Genomic DNA, 15909 nt, shown 5'->3' on the forward strand with positions numbered 1-15909 from the left:
TGTAACAAACAGTTTTTTTTTTTTTTTTTGCGCACATAGCATAAAACATCCGTGTTACAAAATTTTCAACCTCTGCAGCACCAGTGCAATCATTGTGTAGCCTGTTACCATCTCTGAAAACAACCCTAAGTAGTGCAGTTTATCACTTAAACAAGCATGTGATTGACAAAGGATATTAATGTTTGAACAAAATTTCATACACAAATATTATTGTTATATATATTGTTTACTCCACTTAAAATTTGTCAACGTTTCTTGAATCAAAAATAGTAAATTTCACTCTTTTTGTGATCCTTTAAATTAAATGGCCTGTTTGGGCTGGTTGACCTAAACGTGGTTAGTCATAAGGTAATGTGTCTTCATAGTACCTAGAAAAATTGTATGTGAAAGAGTTGTATATTTTATGATATGACCACTTTGTCATGAATTTTACAATATGTACGACTTGACACTGATCAGTGTAACCATGACTTAAAAGGAGTAATACTTATCTTTTGAAAGAGCACCTTTAAAATGCCTGTTTGCTTGACATTGTTGCTACGGTCTTTTTGTTCTTGTTTATTGTGCTCATGTGTCCATAAGTCACAACACCCTTCGCAACTGATTCTGCTCCAGTTTTGCTATAATGGTTTTCTCATTATACATGTAAATGCTAATCTGTGCTTTGCTTTGGCTTTCTGCTTGTCTGTTATTGTCTCCCTCCTTATCCATTCATTTCTGTCTTGTCTAATGTTTTTCTTTGTCAACCCTTGTCCTCTTCTCTGTACTTTGCCATTTGTTGTCTGCTATCGCCTGCTTTCATCTGACCAATCATCTGCACCTAAACCCCTCCCTGCTCAAAACCCCTGCTCAAAAATCCTGCATCATGATTGGCTCCTCTGGCGATGACCCTGTCCTGCGCTCCCCCTTTGGCCTGCCTGCCCTGCCTTGTCCTGCACTGATTGGTGGCTACCTCCGCGTTGCCTCTCTGTGATTGGCTGTGGTGTTGGCGCATGGTGTAGTTCACCAAAATATGGGCTTCTTGCTGACAGGTACCACTTCTGCGAAAAGTGTTTCAATGAGATCCAGGGGGAGACTGTGTCCTTGGGAGATGACCCATCCCAACCTCAAACGTAAGTGTCTCACCATTTCACACCATTTTTAATTAGTGTTTTATTACAGCATGATCTTTTTTTTTTCTTTTCAGCTGTATAACAAGAAAACAAGTTTGTCTAATCTGTCTAGTGTTTGCAGTAACAAGACCCCCACCCATATTACGTTTGATTGTATAGAGGTCCTACTGCACTTATCCGTTATAAAAGAACAACTCTTACATATAACATCAGAGGTTTCTGTTGAATTTTCTGTTATCTACAAACTGTTTAACAAAAGTAGTACATTTTAGGAAGGCAAAAAATGTCACTTTAAAAATACCTAGAGTTAAAAAATATTACTGATTGACAAAAAATTTATAGAAATTGAAAATTGAAATTGAAAATTTTAAATTGACCGTGACGGGTCATTTTAATTTTTAAAGTAACTTATTATCTGCATTCAACTACACAAGTAAAAAAGGACAAGCATTTAATCCATTGAATGTGTCCAGAATCTGTCCCTTGCCCCCCCTAGAATGGGGTTGTATCCATCCAAACCATAAAAATCAGGTGTAAATGATAGGGACTCAGAATGCATTATGTAGTAAAGTGCCATCCGATTGCGGTCTGAACACCGAAAATGTTTGTGAATTGCCATGTAAAGGGGTAATAACTTTTAATGTAATAACTTTAATGGAAATTAATTCAGTCAACAAGTAGTCTTAAACTTGTTATTGATGCACCCTTTGAGATTTTTCATATTGCATACATAGTCGTGTCTTGTTTTAATTGTGCTACAATATGCATATATTTCTAGATCGATCAACAAGGATCAGTTTGAAAAGAAGAAAAATGACACACTCGACCCTGAGCTGTAAGTCCATATAAACTTTATTTAAAGTTTTTTGATCTCAGCAAAATTATCAGGATTAATACTTTTTTTTTTCTCTCTCTGCAGATTTGTGGAATGTATGGATTGTGGTCGGAAGATGCATCAGATCTGTGTTTTACACCATGACACTATATGGCCATTAGGGTGAGTTTTCTGAACTGAAATTGAATACTGACTGTGGATTTTGAAAGGTGTTTCTAACACCAACATGTGTCCTACCTTTTTCTCTTTTCCCTCATTTAGCTTTGTATGTGATGGTTGTCTGAAGAAGTCTAACAAGACCCGTAAAGAGAATAAATATGCTGCTAAAAGTATGTGGTTCCATTTCAGTGTTTTATTAACTTCAATTTTCTCCATGTATTTTCTTCTCACTGATAATTAAACAGCTTTTTTTTTTCTTTTCTTTTTTCTTTTCCTCAGGGCTTCCACAGACCAAACTAGGCATGTACTTGGAAACACGGGTTAATGACTTTCTGAAGCGACATAATCACCCAGAGTCTGGTGAAGTGACTGTTCGTGTTGTTCATGTCTCGGACAAAGTGGTGGAAGTCAAACCAGGCATGAAGTCTAGGTCAGACAGGATGATTATGAACAGACATTGGTTTAATACAACACATTTATCTGTTGGACATTTCAAAAATAGTTACTTTAATACACATTTTGTAATTTTATATTCTTCCTGTGAACCTTTATTTGTTTACTCTGATTAATAATGTAATATACCTCCCATGCAGACTTTTAGCATTGCTTATTTGTCTACTTGGATTCCTTTTTTACAGGTTTGTCGATAGTGGAGAGATGTCAGAGTCTTTCCCATACAGAACGAAAGCTTTATTTGCATTTGAGGATGTTGATGGTGTTGATGTCTGCTTTTTTGGGATGCACGTGCAAGAGTATGGCTCAGATTGTCCACCCCCTAATCAAAGGTCAGACATATGTAATTGCTCTTATTATTATTATTTGATGGGACTGTTTTTATTTCCTGCTAAACTTTTTTTCCTTTCTTATCCTCAATCATCTAGACGAGTTTACATATCCTACCTGGACAGTGTCCACTTCTTTCAGCCACGCTGTCTGAGAACAGGCGTGTACCATGAGATTCTTATAGGGTATCTGGAGTATGTCAAAAAACAAGGGTAAGATGATCCTCCCCTGTCCTACTGTTTCAGCAGTATTTTTACTTTAATAGATGTTCACTATTTTTGCTTTGTGAAATTTTGAATTAAAACATTTTGGATTTTGTTTTTCTTAGGTTTACCACAGGACACATCTGGGCTTGCCCTCCTAGTGAAGGAGATGATTACATCTTCCATTGTCACCCTGCAGACCAGAAGATACCCAAGCCCAAGCGGTTGCAGGAGTGGTATAAAAAGATGCTGGATAAAGCGGTAGCAGAGCGCATCGTGCATGACTATAAGGTACAATTTAAACATTGTGTTCTTGTAAACATTGAAAAAACATTTGAAAAGTTGAAAAAAAAAAAGTTCCGGTATATTTTTTCAGTATGGGTGTGTGTGTGTGTGTGTGTATATATATATATATATATATATATAATACATACAATACATATGTACTAATATATATATATATATATATATATATATACATTATTTTAAAAAATATTTTTTTTTTTACAGGACATCTTCAAACAGGCAACAGAGGATCGTCTCACCAGCGCCAAAGAACTGCCCTATTTTGAGGGTGATTTTTGGCCCAATGTGCTTGAAGAGAGTATAAAAGAACTGGAGCAAGAAGAGGAGGAAAGGAAGAGGGAGGAGAACAGCACGTCCAATGAGAGTGTTGATGTTAGTCTTTAAGCTATTAGTCTTGAGGTTTTGTTACTTTCTAAAAGTTCTTTCACACAACAAAACTTCTCTGTTTCTTCAGACAACAAAAGGTGACAGCAAAAATGCCAAGAAAAAGAACAACAAGAAGACAAGCAAGAACAAGAGCAGTTTAAGCCGAGCCAACAAAAAGAAGCCGGGGATGCCAAATGTGTCCAATGACCTTTCACAGAAACTCTATGCCACAATGGAAAAGCACAAAGAGGTATGAAGAAGACTAATGCCTGATTTCAGCTTTGATGGTCAAACATTTAGCGTTTGTTAAGTGTGGTGGCATCCTAATCGGGATCTTTTGTACTTTGTTCAACATATTTCATACATTTTTTTTTTTTTTTTTAATCCAACATTTTTTTTCCAAGGTGTTCTTTGTTATCCGGCTGATTGCAGCACCCAATTCCAATGCTCTCCTACCCATTGTTGACACGGATCCTTTGATGGCGTGTGATTTGATGGATGGTCGTGATGCCTTCCTAACACTTGCACGGGATAAACACCTGGAGTTTTCTTCAATGCGGCGCTCCAAATGGAGCACTATGTGCATGCTGGTTGAACTGCACAACCAGAGCCAGGACCGCTTTGTGTATACCTGCAATGTGTGCAAGCACCATGTTGAAACTCGCTTCCATTGCACTGTGTGTGAGGTGAGGACAATAGAATGGGGGGAGTGGGAAGATAGTAATGATTTACGATGTGATCTTATGCCATTTTTTTATGCCTTTTGTACAGTTCAAAAACTTTGCCATTTAACGATTTTATTAACTTTTCCACAGGACTTTGATCTCTGCATCACTTGCTACAATACAAAAGGTCACGAGCACAAGATGGAGAAACTGGGCTTAGGGTTGGACGACGAAAGCAACAGTCAAGCTGCTTCCTCAACGCAGAATCCTGGAGACTCACGGCGTCTCAGTATTCAGCGGTGCATCCAGTCTCTAGTGCATGCTTGCCAGTGCCGCAATGCCAACTGCTCACTTCCATCTTGTCAGAAAATGAAACGTGTAGTTCAACATACCAAAGGCTGCAAGCGCAAAACCAATGGTGGTTGTCCTATTTGCAAGCAGCTCATTGCACTCTGTTGTTACCATGCAAAACACTGCCAAGAGAACAAGTGTCCTGTGCCATTCTGCCTCAACATCAAGCAGAAACTGCGACAACAACAGCTCCAGCACAGACTACAGCAGGCCCAGATGGTGCGTAGAAGAATGGCCAGCATGCAAAGGACAGGCCAGCAGCTTCCAGGAGGCAATGGTGGGCTGCCATCTCCTGGGAACAGTAGTACTACTGGTCCGAGCACACCAACACCAAGCAGTCAGCCTCCTACCCCACAGACGCCTACTCAGCTATGCCAGCCTCCAGCAACTCAACCTGGGGTTGGAGGTGTTCCATCAAAGCAGCAACAGCAGTTGGCAGGGATGGCCCATCAGTACCAGCAAATGCCTGGTAGTGGTGGGATGATGAACTCCCTGCAACAGCCCATGATCCCACAGCAACAGCAGCAAACATCTGTTCAGCATCTTCAGCATGCCAACAACCTTCCTCCATATGTACAAAGACCTCCAGGCTCCTCTCCACTCTCTCAGTCAATGGGAAAGCCAGGAATGGTGCCAGGCAGCTTCCCTCAACAGCAACAGTCGAGTCTAGGGCAGCCTGTATTGCAGCAACATCAGCAACCAGGCCCTCCACCTGCTGCAGTTGAAATTGCCATGAAAATTCAACGAGTCGCAGAGACTCAACGGCAAATGGCTCAGCAAAAGATCCTGCAAAGAAACCAAGCTCCTGGCATGATGCCTCCACATGGCCTGCATCAGGGTCCCCAGACACAAAGCCAGATGGGCATGAACCTTCCTGCAGGTGCAATGGTTGGACCTCAGGGAATTCCATCCCAGACACAAGCAGCAGTGGCACGAACTCACATGGATCAGCAGCAGGGAATGATTACAACAGGCATGCAGCAGCACCAGCCAGGAGCTCAGACTCAGCTCCCTCAAGTCCAGTTGCAGCAGCCCCAGCAAGGAGCACCCCAACTTCAGGGGGCGCCACAGCAGCCGTGGACTGGTCCTGGCATGCCTCCTCAGCAAAGACCTGGGGTAATGAACCAAATGGGTCTGCAAGGAATGGTTGCACCTCAGCAACAGCAGCAGCAAGCAGTTGTTCAACAGCAGCAACAAGGGCATTCAGGTCTAATGGGTATGATGAGTGGCCAAGGAGGGGCCGCACTTGCAGGCGCTGGCCCTGGAAGTCACTCTCAGGCTGCCTTAATGGAACTCGTAAAAACCTTAAGGTTACCCAACTCTCCCCATCAACAACAGCAAGTCCTGAATATACTACGTTCAAACCCTCAGCTCATGGCAACCTTTATCAGGCAACGAGCTCCTAGGTACCTTGGTCGAGGAGGGCCTGGAGCAGGAGGTGTGGGTGTACCTGGAGGACCCGGTGGAGGTCCAGGAATTATCGATGGCCAGCAAATGAATGCCAATCCTGGGGCAGTTCAAGGAAGTATGCATATGGCACAAGGAAATAGTATGCCAATGAATCAGCTTCAGCAGCAGCAGCAACTTCAACAGCGGTCTATGATGAGTGGAAATTTGCAGCAACAACAGCAAATGGCAGCATTACAGCAACAACAGCAGCAGCAACAACAACAACAACAGCAGCAGCAACAACAACAACAAGGTGTTATGCCCAATCAGGGTGCCAACATGTCTAACATCTCCCCCCAGTTCAGAGAAATGATGAGGCGGCAACTGCAGCAGCAACAACAACAAATGCAGCAGCAACAACAACAACAACAACAACAACTGCAGCAGCAACAACAACAACAACAACTGCAGCAGCAGCAGCAGCAACAACAACAACTGCAGCAGCAACAACAACAACTGCAGCAGCAGCAACAGCAACATATGGGAAACCATGCTCAGTTTCAGCATCCTCAACCACCCCAACAGCAGGGTTATCTTGGCCAGTCTGGAATGCCCTCACAGCAGCCTGGTCAACCTCAGCCTGGCGGACTTCAACAGCAGCAGGGAGGGACCCAGCCTGGGACCCAGCAAAACTACTCTGGGTCTGTGTCCCATCAGCAGGTTGCAGCTGCTTTGCAACAGAGACTGCAGCATCAGCAACTCCAAATGCAGCAGCAGCAGCAACAGCAGAGTGCTATGGCAGGACTTCAAGGTTCTGATGGTGGTCCTGGAGGCGGTGGTTCCCTCCAGCAGCAACAGATGCAATCCGCTCCTATGGGTTCACAATCTCCGGCCATGCTTCAGCAAGCTTTGCAGCAACGGATCCTCCAGCAGCAACAGTCACACCTTGGAGGAGGATCTCCTGCTCAACACAATCCCATGAGCCCTCAGCAGCCCCAGCAACAGATGTCCCAGTCTCCCCATTTGCAGGGCCAGCAGTTGCCTAATTCCCTAAGCAACCAAGTCCGCTCGCCCCAGCCGTCGCCTCGGCCCCAGTCACAGCCGCCAAACTCTAGTCCATCTCCTCGCTTGCAACCTCAGCCATCACCTCATCACATCTCGCCCCAGACCCAGACCGGGTCGCCTCACCCAGGTCACCATCCTCAGCATCACAGCGGCATGGCTGCTGTGCACCCTCCACAGCAACAAGCGCTGACATCCCAACAGCAGCAACAGGCTAATGCGATGGACCAGGGCTCATTTGGAGCAGACCAGAGTGCCATGCTTTCACAGCTAGGTGGGATGGGAGCCTTGCATGGGCAAGGGACAAATGACATGATGACAAATAACCAAGATATGGGCTCGAACATGAATCACTCGTTAGATTTGATGTAGTGTTGCAGGTCTCAAAGAACTGTCCTGATTGCCAGATTTTGGTAGCAGATCTAGGATTTACAAAGGTTGTCATCGATAGTATTATTATTACTATTATTATTATTATTTAATATTTTTCTTATGTAATTGAAAAGAACTGAACTTCCTATGGGAGATACTACATGTGCAAGTCAACAAATTAAGTTAAATGAATGGTAAGTTATTGCTGTTAATATATAAAAATATATAAATATATTTTTTGCCAATTGTGTTCAAAGGGGTTTGGGTTAAGGGATGGGAAATATTTCCTCTTGGTATATGACCAGAAATATTTTTGGGGTGAAGAAGTCTGCCTTTTTTATAGATATTTTTTAAGATTTTAAAAGTGGCATGAAATTAAAAAGCAAAATGCGTAAACAAAATTGACTATTTTGTTTTCTTTTTCCTCTAAATAGTCAAAAATGTCATCAGTTTTGGAGAGTATTAGAATTATTCTCACAAATGTAAAGATTATGATGGCATTGGTAATAACTGTTATTTATTACTCAGCTCTTTTGGTTGGCTAATAGATATTTTCTTGTTCTTTTGTTTTGGACAGTTGATGGCATATGCTATTTGAATCTCCTACAATTCTTGAAGAGTATATTTTTGTTAGTGATAGAACCTGACTATAAATGGATGAATTTATATTCTTTATTTTTATTTTTTTTATTTGCTTTTTTGAGGGGTGGTTGGGGCCTAAATGAAGTTTTGATAGTGTTTGGGAAACGATAATGTGTTTTCTGATGGCTTGTTGCATGGGAAATATCTGTCCTCCTATGCATGTCGCAGTTTTCCCACCCTCATACACCCTGTCCTATGAATGTTTTCACAATGCCCTCCTCCTCAGTAATGGAACCTGATTGATACTACATGTGTGCGTAGGACAGTGCAGCGATCTCTACTGAGAAGACCAAATGCTGATAAGGGATTATGGATTTTGCAAATAATCACCTTGAACTACCCTCTTCCATCGACTCCAAGTCCTCTTTTTTTTCTCCCCGTCTCTCCAGTAAGGAATTGTTGTTCTGACTCTTCACGCGCATCTCTAGTGTTCTGAACTTTGGGATTTAAGTGATCTCCTTAATGTATAAAGAAAATTCTGAACTGAAAATAAATTACTGAAAATGAAATGTCTTTGTAAAAATATATACACATATGTGTGAATGGAGGTAAATGGACAGATGTTTCTTCTTGATTCAAGATGCTTTGAGCTGAAGAACTATGGGCAGCTTACACTTAACCTGTGAGATTTTTATACATAAATGGAGCTCAAATCAGACAAGCACCAATGCGCCTTTGTATGTTTACTTCATTACAAGGATTTCATTAGTGTGTACTAAACCAACACTGTCTGTCATATCTTCATCCTGTGCACAAATACAGAAAGGAAGAGACAAATAGTTTTAGATAAGGGAGTGGATGGTCTTTTTGATGGTATATGACAATAACCTATAAATGAATTGTTTTCTCTTGGTTAAAGGGGTGCTGGATGATTACACACAACAGAGGCAATACGGCGTTAAGACTTATTTTATAAAAATGAGGAGAACAATATTTGTTTTATAAATATAGATATATAGATATATTTAATTTTATTTTTGAGAATAAAAAACTTGAAGCCAATTCAAGAGTTGATATTGAATTACACTTTTTCAAAGATATTGATGATGCAACATGACACTGCTGTTATACCATATACATCCATCTTTGGGAATAATGAGTAATATGGCATTTTGAGGAAATGTCTTGTGAGTGTGTATAGAGGTATACAGATTATGATTCACTGTACTACAAACCATGGCAAATTTGCTTTGATCTGTAAGTTTATTTTGTTATTCTTTTCTAAAAGACGGACTGGAAAACCAATCGTATAGTTTTATGGATCCTAGTTTTGACCACTTTTCTCTTGCTAACACTTTGGTGCTTGCTGAGAGGAGCAAAAACTGTTGCTCTGACTTCAGTAGTTTTACTGTTTGTTTGTTTTGCTGTTCTTTTTTAAATTTATTATGGTGGTCAGACGTTTTGCCAATTATTTAATTGTACATTAAAATATGTTTGCACCATTCAAAAATAATTGGCTTTTGGTGTGGTGTAATTCTTACATTGTAGAAGTGAAGCTAAAACAATGTCAAACAAAGTTCATTAATCCATAGTACCACGCATCGATGATTAAATATAAAAAAAAAAGCATTTGATGATACAGTTACACCAAAGTTTTATTTATTTTTGACATCATAATACCAAGTTTTCCATTTTAAAGTGCAAATACTCTGAATAGCAAAAAGCAACCACAAACATTTGGCACAGACAGTTTATCAAATGTATACAGGTCACATGAAGTCAGATACTAAACCGTTGAGCTTCCAGAGATAGACATTCATCGAGGCTAAATATACATTCACCTCAATATAGAAAAATGTCTCCAGGTCTCAGTTATCATCTTGGACTAAAATAACACCAAAGATTAACAGCAGTCAAGTTAAATCTAACATTGTAGACAACTGTGCAAGATGGTGCAGAGTCATACTTGGCAAGAATATACACAAGAGGACCAAGGAACGTGTCAAAAATTGCACAAACACTGTGATAGATGTGAGATATTAGCAAGCAATAGTGTTGGGAAAAAAAAATGCAACTTTATTTCATACACACACACACACTAAAAGAACTACATTGTGCAATGACAAATAAAACTTTTTCACACCACAATATTGTTTATTAAGTCTAAAAGATTTTAAGTATTGGGAGACCACTAATTTTTATTTACTGCAAACGAGGTGTGCAATTTTAGGTCAAGATTAGAATAATATATTTGTTGACCAAGTATATCACGTATATGTATGGATATTTGTGATAGACTGGCTATTCAGAATATTTAGTTGTGCAAATAACTCTGTACCAGCATTATCATTTAATCTAAGTACTTGACCAGACTAAATCAAGCTTATCTGTAAACTACAAAACATGACAAAATCAGATTTGTTTCATGGCCTCAAAATCTCATAATACTATCAGGATTGTACTTAATTTAATCATCGTCACTGTGATTGATTGCAATCACCATCCTGAAATGTTTTAACTTGATTAGAACTAATAGTGCAAATAAATGTAGTCTGAAACAGTGGTGGAAGTTGTGCAAGCGCATCATCAAAGCAAAAAAAAAAAAAATGGATGTACCGATTCCCTTTCTCCTTCTGATGGCTCACACCATCCTCAGTCTCTGTAATGTCAGATCTCCAGCTCCCAGCTCCTGAAGAACCCCCTTGCTACCAAAGCCTCTCTAAAAGTCACAGTCAGTGAGTTGATGGTGATATCTGTCACAGTTACCTCCTCTGGGCCCATAACTGGACTCCAGTCCACAGATAAAGGAGATATTGTCATTGCCTCTGATTCAGTGGTTGGACTCCAGGCTCCCCTCCTGACATGCTCTGAAACACAGAGTAGAATTTGTACATATTTACACCTTCATGTGATATAAATGTTTAAGAATCATGATTGAGAACAATAAAGTATTGTAAGAGATCCTGTTTTAGACATTGAAAGGAGTAGTTCACTTTTAATTTTTTTTGTGTGCTGATACTCACCCCCATGTCATCCAAGATATCCATGTCTTTCGTTCTACAGTTGAAAATAAATGAAGGTTTTTGATGAAAACATTCCAGGATTTTTCTCCATATAATGAACTTCAATGGGAACCAAACGGTTCAAGGTCCAAAAGACAGTTTCAGTACAAACTGCAAGCTGTTCAAAGGGCTTTAAACGATTCAAGACGATGAATAAGGGTCTTATCAAGCGAAACGATCGGTCATTTAAAAAAAAAAAAAAGAAGTTTAAGTTTTATAAGCTCAAACGCTCGCCTTGTTCTGTTCTGTGACGCACGTTCGTGACTCTCCTGTTCGAACTTGTTCATCAAAATGAACGAATCTTTTTTCTTGTCATTTTGTTGATTCAACGAACGACTTGACTCGGAAAAAGGTTCGTTCATTTTGGACAGGACAGCGCATCACAGAACAGAGCTAGGCGAGCATTTAAGCTTATAAAACTTACACTTTGTTATTTTTTTTAAATGAGCGATCGTTTCACTTGATAAGACCCTTATTCATCGTCTGGAATCATTTAAAGCCCTTTGAACAGTTTGTAGTTTGCACTGAAACTGTCTTTTGGACCTTGAACCGTTTGGTTCCCATTGAAGTCCATTATATGGAGAAAAATCCTGGAATGTTTTCCTCAAAAACCTTAATTTCTTTTTGACTGAAGAAAGAAAGACATGGATATCTTGGATGACATGGGGGTGAGTAAATTATCAGCAAACGTTTTTTTAAAAGTGAAATACTCCTTTAAGTTAATCTTTTAAACACCTGTGTGGCTGTTTAGCTACCGTCTAGAGTGAATTTTAGGTTATTTTGTCATGCAGCATCAGAGTCTGATTGCCTCGTCCCTCTGCTATGTAAGGAAAGCTGCGACAGTTGAGTGCATGAAGTGTCCAACATTCCACACTTTGTTTTTCAGCAAATAAAGTATTTTTACTGTAATTTAAATGTAATTAAAAAAAATATTACAAATTTGCACACTACATGTCACTTTTAGCATGTCTGTATATTAATACCCATAATTAATTTACCAATTTTCAGTGTCCAAATTGAACAGAGTAAAAAGTTAACAGAGTAAAACAACTTGTACTTTTAATAATAAATATTATTATAATATTAATGATGAATATACTTGAATTATATTATTAGTGGTAGTAGCAGTATCCCTATGACAGTAATATACAGTATTACTATTGTTGCAATACAACTGTACTGTAAAATAAATCTAAATTGTATTATTTTACTTTACAATAGGAAAATTACAACAGTTTTATTTCACTTACAAGAGTTAAATCAAAAGAGTTATTTGGCGAAAAGTATTACAATTGAACCAAGACTGCCACTGATGCCCTTCTTAACTTAAAAGGGTAACTTAAAGGGGTGGTATAATGCATTTAAGTAACTTAAAGGGGTGGTATAATGCATTTTTCACAAGATGTAAAATAAGTCTTTGATGTCCCCGAAGAGTGTGTACGTGTAGTTTTAGTTTAAAACACCACAAATATTTTTATATAGCATGTAAAAATTGTACATTTATAAGGGTGAGCAAAAACGCGCCGTTTTGTCTGTTCCTTTAAATGCAAATGAGCTGCTCGTAGCACAGAGGGCGGAGCTTCAACAGAGTCCTTTTACCTCACAGACATCCACTGAAAATTTTCCATCTCAAAAATCCATCTTTTTTTTCACAAAGATGGAGATAGTCAAGAAGAAGTGACAACATGTAGAAGCAACAGGACATTTCTGAATGGTTAGTTGATGAATTTATGTAACTTATGTGTAGTTATCTTCAAGTCATTGATTAGCATATTCTGCATTGATAATCAATAAATTGTGTTTCGGGGGCGGGGTTTATGTAAATTCTAGGATCGGTGATGTCACTGACTAACCCGGGAGGAATGTCATGTAGTCGTTTGTTGTAGTCCCCTGATTTCTTTAAAAGCAAATATCTCCTTTTGTTTGAACTTTGAGCATTGGAACCTTGCAGATGTTTTTTTTTTTTTTTGCTCAAACAGCAACATTACACACTAACTAAAGTTAGAATAGTGAAATAATAATCAACCACCCCTTTAAAAAAACATATAGTTGCATGATGCCCCTGCTTACTAGTTTATGGATCTGTTCAAAAAGAACTGTTTGCTTGATGTCAACTAATGTTGGGACAGTTTTTTCTGTAAGGCTGACCAAAAACACTGCGGTCTTGCCTATGTCTGCCCTTTGGCCAACTAGCATACTTACTTTTTAAAGTATTGCTGCCAGTTTTAGTTCCTTCTGGTCTTGTGTCCTCCTCCTCTTCCTCCTCCATAACCCCCTCATCATCATCATCATCATCATCATCATCTTCTTCTTCATACCTTCTGTCCCATTCTTCCTCAAAAGTCTCTCTGGATGTTTTCTTCTTTTTCTTGTGATGGGCTAATCGTCGATATATACAAGTGCCTGAGGACTGGAACCTTGGGTCAAGAGACCGAGTCAACGAGAGCGGCAGATGCGCTGAAGATTTCTCTGAACCTTTGTGTGCGCTGCGTAGATCCATTGCGTAAATGTTCCTCTTTGAGACACCAATATGTGGATAGACATGCCTTTAATGACAGGTAAGCAGGGAAACACTCACAGAAATGAAGATGTTTTAGGGGTCATTACCTGCACGAGGAGTCTTTTTGGTTTTGGCCCTCTTTTACGCCACCCCACTGATCTGTCTTTCTGTTCTCTGTGTGCAATTTGAAAATGCAGTTTGATGAATTCAAATACTAGTGGTCAAAGAACAAGGATGTTTCATTTTTATAATTGCTTACTTTTCCTCATATGCTACAACCAGTCGAGGGTCTAGGATGTGCTCCTCTGGCTCCCATGTGCTGTACCTTTGAAATTATATATATAAAAAAAAAACATTAAAAAAAGGTCACATATTCACATTGACAAGAGATGTAAATAAATACCACAGCTGCTAGAGAAATGATTGTAAAAACTAAATACATTTTAAAGAAAAATATACACAAAAGGATCATTTGAGACATTTAGAAATAAAGCTTATTCAGTCATTTTCCTTTTTATTTAAAAATGGCTAATAATGATAATAATAATGATAATAATAATAATAATAATAATAATAAAACACTTACTTTGGAGGCCAGCCCTTCCACTTTAATAAATACTCCACATGACCCTTAAACATAAATAAATATAAATCAATGCTTAATTAATATTTTCATTATATTAAAATATCTGGTGATATTATATCATCAGTTTACATTAATAAAATGTTTATTTACACATTTCGAATGATTGTTTTGTTCTTTGTCTCGAACGTGTGTGATTACGTAATTATATGCTTGCGTCATAAGAATTATGAAGGGACAACCCATAAACTAACAGCTCCTCCTTTTTATTTGAATACAGTCCTGACATTTTACATATGAGGATAAAAGTAACGGTAATTTAACGCGCGTCATTTTAAGCAGAATGCATATTTTAATATTAGTTGTTAATTATAAGTAATTGAGACCGACGTCTGCTCACACCAATAACCTCACATGCTGTTTTAAGATCAAATAAATCTCATATTCTGTATCAAAATGGCCAAACTTTACAATAAACGTTAGTTATAGATCCCCAAAGGAAAATAAAACTGCGTAGTCTAGGATCGCCACCCAATTCCAAAAGCGTGCTCTGCGACATGCGTCATCATCAAGTTATTAGGCTACACATACTTCCACGTTGTTGTAAGCAGACGTGTGTGAGTCCTCGCCCCTTTAACATGTTGTATGTGTGCTGCGGGCACGGATTTTAACTGTCAACAAACGCACAGCTACACGGGCATGCCACTTACCTTTCTAAGTCTTTTCTTAATGATTGATTCCACAGCGAACACTTGCTCGCCGATTGCCGACAGTTCCATTGGTAAAGTTATTCCTCTAAAAAAATAATGAAGTAGCTGTCAATTTGAATTTTTCCTTCTTGTTGTTAAAATAAACGTGATGTACAAATCCCATGCACAGTTATAATGGCTGCACACGTCCACTCTCTTCCGCTGCCTTGTTTACAATTCAGTATTTTATTCTTCTTTGCACTGCTCCATTTCCTTGTTCTAGAAGAGTACGGTGACTTTTTAAATCTGCGACACATCTGCAGCGTGCAGCGCGCCCCCGCGCGCCTCACAGCGGATTGACTTTCGCCACTGTTGGTTGGATAAACCACCAGGCAGGCACCACATTAGTTTTGTTTCACTCAGGATGTATGTGATACTGCTTTTCAGATTCAAATGATGAAATAGAGAAAACAAAGACATGAATGTGTATTACAAGCATATGTATCCATGGGCAACTCGAATCTAATCTCTCCTATCCAAAGATGTATACCTCCTCAACCTCAAAGAAAACAATGTTTCTTATGCTATTTGCCTTTATTTGATCAGAAATAATATTGTGAAATATAATTACAATTTTAAATCATTATTTTAATATATTTCAAAAAAGTGATTTATTCCTGTGATGGCAACGCCGAATTTTCCAGTCCTCAGTGTCACATTATCATTCAGAAATAATTCTAATATGGCGGTTACACTTTATTTTTTAACGTATCCCAGTTGCAGTGTCATTATACGTTTCCACTCACCTAAAGGATTATTAGGAACACCATACTAATACTGTGTTTGACCCCCTTTCGCCTTCAGAACTGCCTTAATTCTATGTGGCATTC

The 15909-nt window shown here is 38.9% G+C and overlaps 2 protein-coding genes across 3 annotated transcripts in view; one reads left to right on the forward strand and one right to left on the reverse strand.

Annotated features, from left to right (window-relative positions):
* The window catches only part of ep300a (EP300 lysine acetyltransferase a), a 31004-nt gene extending 20767 nt beyond the window's left edge, over nucleotides 1-10237 (forward strand). The window contains exons 20-31 of one of the 2 annotated variants that reach the window (XM_089122062.1): nucleotides 1002-1112; nucleotides 1891-1947; nucleotides 2032-2109; nucleotides 2209-2276; nucleotides 2386-2536; nucleotides 2745-2891; nucleotides 2988-3101; nucleotides 3218-3383; nucleotides 3603-3770; nucleotides 3853-4014; nucleotides 4169-4450; nucleotides 4580-10237. In XM_089122062.1, the coding sequence (XP_088978188.1) occupies nucleotides 1002-1112; nucleotides 1891-1947; nucleotides 2032-2109; nucleotides 2209-2276; nucleotides 2386-2536; nucleotides 2745-2891; nucleotides 2988-3101; nucleotides 3218-3383; nucleotides 3603-3770; nucleotides 3853-4014; nucleotides 4169-4450; nucleotides 4580-7603 (4528 nt within the window). In that variant the 3' untranslated portion in view covers nucleotides 7604-10237. The remainder of the gene's footprint in view (nucleotides 1-1001; nucleotides 1113-1890; nucleotides 1948-2031; nucleotides 2110-2208; nucleotides 2277-2385; nucleotides 2537-2744; nucleotides 2892-2987; nucleotides 3102-3217; nucleotides 3384-3602; nucleotides 3771-3852; nucleotides 4015-4168; nucleotides 4451-4579) is intronic. The other variant, XM_089122063.1, reaches the window with a different exon arrangement.
* Nucleotides 9823-15392, reverse strand: cbx7b (chromobox 7b). The gene is made up of 6 exons (XM_039653327.2): nucleotides 15041-15392; nucleotides 14334-14377; nucleotides 14007-14072; nucleotides 13855-13921; nucleotides 13450-13762; nucleotides 9823-11052 (listed from the first exon to the last, which is right to left on the reverse strand). Exons 1-6 carry the CDS (start codon nucleotides 15107-15109, stop codon nucleotides 10853-10855), a joined length of 759 nt encoding a protein of 252 aa, XP_039509261.2. The 5' UTR covers nucleotides 15110-15392; the 3' UTR covers nucleotides 9823-10852.
* Nucleotides 15393-15909: the final 517 nt, after the last annotated feature.

The sequence above is a fragment of the Pimephales promelas genome, chromosome 17 (assembly GCF_988280905.1).
Source record: "Pimephales promelas chromosome 17, fPimPro1.hap1.1, whole genome shotgun sequence".
Lineage (NCBI taxonomy): Eukaryota > Metazoa > Chordata > Actinopteri > Cypriniformes > Leuciscidae > Pimephales > Pimephales promelas.